The sequence below is a fragment of the Chironomus tepperi genome, unplaced genomic scaffold (assembly GCF_022539635.2).
Source record: "Chironomus tepperi strain 1889 unplaced genomic scaffold, CSIRO-AGI_Ctep_v1 contig_87, whole genome shotgun sequence".
NCBI classification, from domain to species: domain Eukaryota; kingdom Metazoa; phylum Arthropoda; class Insecta; order Diptera; family Chironomidae; genus Chironomus; species Chironomus tepperi.
This window is the reverse complement of record NW_027226209.1, coordinates 542,073-548,771: the sequence shown is the minus strand read 5'-3', so window position 1 is coordinate 548,771 and position 6,699 is coordinate 542,073. Positions and strand designations below refer to the sequence as shown.

Here is a 6,699-nt window from a genome sequence, read left to right as displayed (position 1 = left end):
TTACATGATTTATTTCCATTTCAACACTCAAATGATATCTGTCTGCTTAATTGATTCACGATCGATTGTAGTTTTTATATTATTAACACATATTTTATTAGTCAATAAACAGTAGACTGTTAAAGTGATTTAGTATATATTTCCAGTTGAGTGACTTGACAAAAATGTATAAATAGAAGACTTAATGATATTGTCATATTTTTAGCAGTGCGTCCGAGTAAATTAATAAGCAAATTGAGGGAGAGATTATTTGAGTGTCTAAGATGCTGAATTAATTATTATGATGGATTTTGCTATGGAACAAGAGGATTATGTATTTTACTTCTATGGTTCCTATGATATTTATTTATAGAATTATTTTTTTCTTGAAGAGTTTTTATAAGACTGTGGAATAATAAGCTCAAATATTAAAGTGTAAAAGATATCAAGATTTAACGGTTTTTCATATTTCAAAATTTAACGGGTTTCAAAAGTTTGAAGTTTTAGTCATGACACATTTTATTCAAATAACGGTTATTCAAATTTCAAAATTACCGCGTTTCAAAATTTTTTAGTCAAGACACATTTTTATTTTTTATAACGGTTTTTTCATTTCCAAAATTTAACGGCTTTCAAAATTTTGAATTTTTAGTCAAGACACATTTGATAAAATTTAAATTCAAAAAGTTCTTTATTTTAAATAAAATCAACAAAAGAATCTCACACAATTCAAAATAATCTAGTTCAAGTTTGCTACGGCGATTAGTAATGAGATGAACGAACTGCGATTTACACAATAATAAAGAATCAGCTGTGAATCAAATATAATAATTTACAAGTAAATATGCGAGAAGAAAGAAAGAAAAAATCAATAAATGAAATAAAAAGTGAAACGTCCGAAGTCACCAAGGACAAGTCGTGTAATGTATATACACAACAAGAGTTATGAGAAGTAATATTCTGCTATCTTTCATATTATTATGCACAGAGGATGTAAACGAATCGATCAATATTTATTACATTGTTCAATTAGATGTTTAACGCCAATATATTGCAAATAAATGTGCACATTAAAGGGAATAAGACATAAAGCAATAAGCACAATCATAACAATGGATCTATAATCGTATTCAAAGCTTTCGATGAAAATTAAGGAACATTTTCATTACATCAATGATATGTAGACATAACATACCCAATGTGTGATTGTAAAAGCTATGAAAATTGAAAATGAAAAATATTTCGTGCTGAAAAAGGCAGCACGTGAAAATTGGAAAATCTATTGAAAATGCCTTTACACAATAAGCATAGCAATAAAATATTCATTATAGGATGTACAAACTGAAAAGAGGAGGCAATTATGATAATGCAGTCATTATTCTCATCGAGTATCACTTGTTGAATACATATTATGTCGCCACTTTCTATTCCAATCTTCTATATCCTCTATATATATATATTTTGTGTATACTGTACTTCCAATGATGATTTTATTCTCCTGTTGGAGATATCCGGACATTTTCATTATGATTATGATACAAAGTTTTTCATTTTGAATACTTATATGAAAATGAGACAATTGGGATTTTTGATTCCATCTTGCACCTGCTATTTTTATTACAATATCCTTTTTTAGGCGGTATTATGAAATATCCTAGGTATGAAATGTATTTCTATCACTTTCATTTCCTTTTACAAAATACATTTTCCTATTGTGTGAATCTTTTTTTGGCTTCAATTTCTGTATTATTGTGGATCGTTATGAGTGCTTTAAATACCTTTACAGTGGATTCAGTCGAGACACATTACATTATTCAATTTTGATTTAACGGATTTTCAAAATTTAAAAAATTTTGTCATCTAGGAAAGTTCAAAATTATTTGAAGTCGTTCAAATTTTGAATTTTACAAAACCGTTAAATTTTTTTGAACTTTATGAACCGATTGATTTTAAATTATACAAAACCGTTAAATTTTTGAAATCGATAAAGCCGTTGAAAATTTATTCGTCGTTCATAAAAACTTTCAATTCAACATAGCTGAAAAAAATTCACAAAATCGCTTTAAAATCCACCAAATCATAAGCCTTTACCGCATTATTATCGAATAATAAAAATACCTTTTGAGAGGAAATAAATAAATAAATTATGATTTATCTTTCTTTAAAAGTGCATCAATTGGCTGTCTAAAAAAAACCTTTTAAATCAACCGCATTTCTGTTTATGTAGCTTGTGATGGAAAATCGTTTTATCACCGCAAAAATTGATTTTCAATTTCCCTTTTGAATGTGACAAAATTAAGTTATCGTCATGAAAATGCAGAGTTTTCCGCTTTGTATGTTTCCATTTATCAATATTGCTAAAGACATAAACGACGATAAAGATTTATTTTTCCTGTGAAAAAGGCAGAATCTGATAATTGAAGGATATCACTCAATGTACGATATAAAGAGAACCGACTTAAAAAATTTTATTAAAGATTTTTAAAAATAAAAAAAAAATTCAAGATTTTTCCAAATTAATCACAATTTTTTTGATTTAAATCTCAAACCATGCTTTCCTTGCTGGATGAGATACGCGGAGTGGATAAAGGAGCTTTAAATTCAGACTTTCTTGTTACTGGTCGATTTGTAGTTAATAATCCTTGTTGATTGGCAGTCGATGGACGAGTTAATGACGACAAACGACGATTAGCTGGCATACTTGGTCGTGATGGATTTGTTCCTGTAGTTTTTGGTGCAGTCATTGTTGTTGGACGATTTTTAGTTGGTGATGGTTCACTAAATTTGATTGTTGGAATGTTAGCCTTTAGCGATATAGAACGACGAACATTTGATGGTGGACGCGGTGGAAGATTTTTATTTGCAGCATTTGCATTTGATTTCGATGGACTTTTATCCATCTTGTCCATAAGAGACTTGCGAACAGTTCCCATATTGAGTTTTTGTTCATAAGGATGTGGAGCCTTTGTAAATGTTCGTGGTGCTGTAAATGAGCTACGTCTAACAGCACTTGATGTAACTGAAGTTGATGGTTTCATTGGAGTCGATAATTTCTTATTTTCAATTCCTTTAATAGCTGTACTTGGACGTTGTGTGCTAAACGAAACACTTCTACGTGAATTAATATTCTGCTTTACAGGAGTCACTGCTGGAGTTACGTTTGGCATAATTACAACATATTTTGTCTGATTTGTGTCATTCGATACATTTAATGATCCAACATCAAGGCTTTGAGCACCAAAGAGTTTTGCAAGCTGTTCAATTAATTCAGTATTCGAATTGGCTTCACTCTCTTCATGTTTGCTATTATTATTAAGGTATTTACGCTTTCCAGTTTTTTGATCTATTTCGAATGTATCTTGACGAACCATTGGCTGTACTTGAAGTGTCTTGGCAGAATCGCCTCCTCCTAATAAGTCGCTTAATTTTTTTAATTGCTTCTTTGCTTCCGCTTTATTATTATTTTTCATTAATGTTTTAAGATTTTGTAGAATGTCGTCGACTTCTCGATCAGTCTTTTGTGGAGTATCAATTTTCTCCTCTTTTACCTCAACAGGTTCTGGTTTGACATCAAATTCAACCTTTTCCTTCTTAATCTGATTCAGTTTTTCCTGAATATTCTCAAAAATGTTCGATGATTTTTCATTATTATTTGTACTGGACGGAGTCTGTGTTGAGATTTCAGGATTATTTTCTAAAAATGAGATTTTCATTTGCTCTAAATCTGTATCGACAGCAGATATAGCAGACGTATCAACTAACTGCTGACTTATATTATTCAAGTCTTCAAATGACATCTCATTAAAACTGCTAAGTTTTTCCGATATTTTCTTAGCTTCCTGACAAACAGTCTCAATCAATGAACCGTCAAGTGCAGTACGAGATGAGGAATGTAGAGGAGAATTTGGTGAGTTCAATAAACTCAATTTAAGCAATTGATTAGTTTTTGATGAGAAAATATTGTCAACGGAACTGTATCGACTTGTGTCTTCATTTGTGGATGCTGTACTTGAGTCTGATTGACATCGTTTAAGAGTCTTAGTTTTTGTGCTTCCTGATGACTCGGAATCATTATCGGCAATAAAACTGCTCGTTGTTGATGTAGCAGGCGATGGATCGGTAGAATTTAACACATCTATCTTTGAATTCATCGATCCAAGCAATGATCCCAATAATTCGTTTTCTGACAACCTGTTGAAGAAAATTTTGCTATTGTTAACGAAATTAAATTAAATTTAATATATTTCTATGCTTACTGATTTTGTTTTTTTACTTCATCCTTAATTCTGGATGTTTCAAGTTTATTCTTTTCCAGGCATTCAAAAGGATCATCCGAATGCGTTATTCTATACTCCAAATTGTCAAATGGATTGTTTAATTCAAAACTTAGCCGATCATTAATTAATAAAGGATGTCTGAAGATATTTTTGCTCAAATTATTTGTCGGTTCCACAATATTTTCATCTTTACTCTCGTTTTCATCAAAATTAATCAAATTTTCCATCTTGAATACGTAACTAGTTAGTTTATCTACTTGTAAATATATTTTTATTTAATTAAAGTATATTGAAACAGCATTAAATTAACAATTTTTAAATAATTTTAAGAACGATTTTTCAAAATAACAATTTTTTTAAAAATGACGGTTAAGCATACCTTTTTGAATTTCTGGAAAGTACTTTTGTAAATAACGTCACCTACAAACAACGTGAAACTTTTTATCTACCTGAGCAGGTACTAATTGTAGTTGTGTATGACTTACTACTTCCTACTTAGACAAAATATGAATTAAAGTAATCTGGATAATACAGTAAAAATTATAAATGATAAAAATATTTACTGGATCTTATTGAAATGACTCAAAGCTAGACGTATGAATGAATTGAAGTAATCATGATTGATTATCAACATTTATTTAAGCCTTAACAATGCTAACTTTTGTAAAATGTTGCTTAATTAAAGCATAAAAATTGAAATCATATTATCATTGATCTAGACTTAATTTGAATTTTTAAAAAACCGTTTAGATTCAAAACTTGAAAACAGACGAGTTACCGCCAAGATAATTAGAAAATAAACCAGTTTATGTCTGAAAAATTAATCGTTAACTAAGCAATAATAATGGATCCTGAAAATGTTTATAATAAGAAGTAGTCTTTCAATTTGAAATTTATATGGTTTAGATGTTTTCCATACACTTTTATTTCAAATACATTAAGAATGTTGTGTGTGATTTTACATATAGTTAATTAAAAATTCTTATGATGAATTAGCATTTGGGCCACGACGACGTCCGAAACCTTGTACAACATTGGCGAATCTGCGGTTGAATTGGATACGTCTCTTTGCACGGCCGGTCTTCTTCTTTCTCTTTTCTTGTTTTTCTACTTTTGGTGTCTGACCCTTTACTTTACCAGCACGAGCCAATGAACCGTGAACTTTACCTCCCAACATTGGTACGGTAAGGTCCAATTCGATGCTGCTAAGGCATGAAACTGTCTCATCATCAGCCAAGATTTTTCCTTCGCATGAAAGTGTCAAGTCAGCATCCATAACATTTTCAAGGATTGCTAATTTTGCCTACAATAAATAAATTACTAAAATTAACAACACATTTCATAATATTGAGAAATAAGTTTGTTTGTAATGACGTTATAAGACAAAACTCTGTGAAATAATTAAGTATGTCTTCATGGATCAGAACAATTCAATTTAGCAGAAGTTGAAGGTATCACTGGACTATTTAGAGTCCAGAGATTCGGTAATCTGCATGTTTTTTTGGTGATAATTCCATAATATTATCGATTAATATCACATAGTCGTGTATGAACCACCGCTCGGGAATTTCGAAAATACAAACTCAAAATCCTCATAAAGATGGGCAGTTGATATTGCAGCCTTTTGGAAGGTCAGTAACACTTAGTTTAGTTTAAGGACCAGCTGAGTATCTGCGTATTTCCCATGTGATAATAGTCAAAATCCATAATATTAACATCACATAAATGTGTATGAACCACCGCTCGGGAATTTTGAAAACATATACTCAAAATCCTCATAAAGATGGGCAATTGATATTGCAGCCTTTTGGAAGGTCAGTAACACATTTAATTTAGTTTAAGGACCAGCTGAGTATCTGCGTATTTTACATGTGATAATAGTCAAAATCCATAATATTAAGTATCACATAAATGTGTATGAACCACCGCTCGGGAATTTCGGAAATTAAACTCAAAATCCTCATAAAGATGGGCAATTGATATTGCAGCCTTTTGGAAGGTCAGTAACACATTTAATTTAGTTTAAGGACCAGCTGAGTATCTGCGTACAATTTAAGACTTGTTTGGGTCGATTTTTCTTACCTTAACATTTTCAATTGTTTCGCCTGGAATGACTTCCAAGACGTGTGTTTGTTGTCCACGAATATGTAATTGCATTTTGACGATCTAAAAAATAATTAAGAAAAATTTGTTGTTTAGTAAAAATGCAGGTTATAAAATTTATTTACTTAATTAAACTCTCAATCCGTCATTTTAAAGATAAACTTTATGCAAATCATAAACTTTGTAAAGTTGTGCACATTTTAAGACATTTTTCAGTTAGTTTAATTAAGTTTAAACTAGTTAATCTTAATAAATAAAATTTATTCACCTTTTCAAATCGAGCAATATAAAAGAAAAGAAAGATTCATAGTTTTGTGCCCTTCATTTTTTATAGGAAAAT

At 30.3% G+C, this 6,699-nt stretch overlaps 2 protein-coding genes across 2 annotated transcripts; both read right to left on the bottom strand.

Moving 5' to 3' along the window:
* Positions 1 to 2,416: 2,416 nt before the first annotated feature.
* Positions 2,417 to 4,515, bottom strand: LOC139086700 (putative leucine-rich repeat-containing protein DDB_G0290503). The gene is made up of 2 exons (XM_070635277.1): positions 4,236 to 4,515; positions 2,417 to 4,170 (listed from the first exon to the last, which is right to left on the bottom strand). Exons 1-2 carry the CDS (start codon positions 4,481 to 4,483, stop codon positions 2,523 to 2,525), a joined length of 1,896 nt encoding a protein of 631 aa, XP_070491378.1. The 5' UTR covers positions 4,484 to 4,515; the 3' UTR covers positions 2,417 to 2,522.
* Positions 4,516 to 5,141: 626 nt separating this feature from the next.
* RpS30 (ribosomal protein S30) lies at positions 5,142 to 6,659 on the bottom strand. The gene is made up of 3 exons (XM_070635226.1): positions 6,628 to 6,659; positions 6,339 to 6,422; positions 5,142 to 5,559 (listed from the first exon to the last, which is right to left on the bottom strand). The coding sequence occupies exons 2-3, from the start codon at positions 6,411 to 6,413 to the stop codon at positions 5,239 to 5,241; spliced, it is 396 nt and encodes a 131-aa protein (XP_070491327.1). The 5' UTR covers positions 6,414 to 6,422; positions 6,628 to 6,659; the 3' UTR covers positions 5,142 to 5,238.
* Positions 6,660 to 6,699: the final 40 nt, after the last annotated feature.

Coding starts and splice junctions, on each gene's coding strand:
- LOC139086700 (XM_070635277.1), bottom strand. CDS start 4,483: ATGGAAAATTTGATTAATTTTGATGAAAACGAGAGTAAAGATGAAAAT. Junction 4,171..4,235: donor GAAGTAAAAAAACAAAATCA/GTAAGCATAGAA, acceptor TTTCTTCAACAG/GTTGTCAGAAAACGAATTAT.
- RpS30 (XM_070635226.1), bottom strand. CDS start 6,413: ATGCAATTACATATTCGTGGACAACAAACACACGTCTTGGAAGTCATT. Junction 5,560..6,338: donor AAACAATTGAAAATGTTAAG/GTAAGAAAAATC, acceptor TATTTATTGTAG/GCAAAATTAGCAATCCTTGA.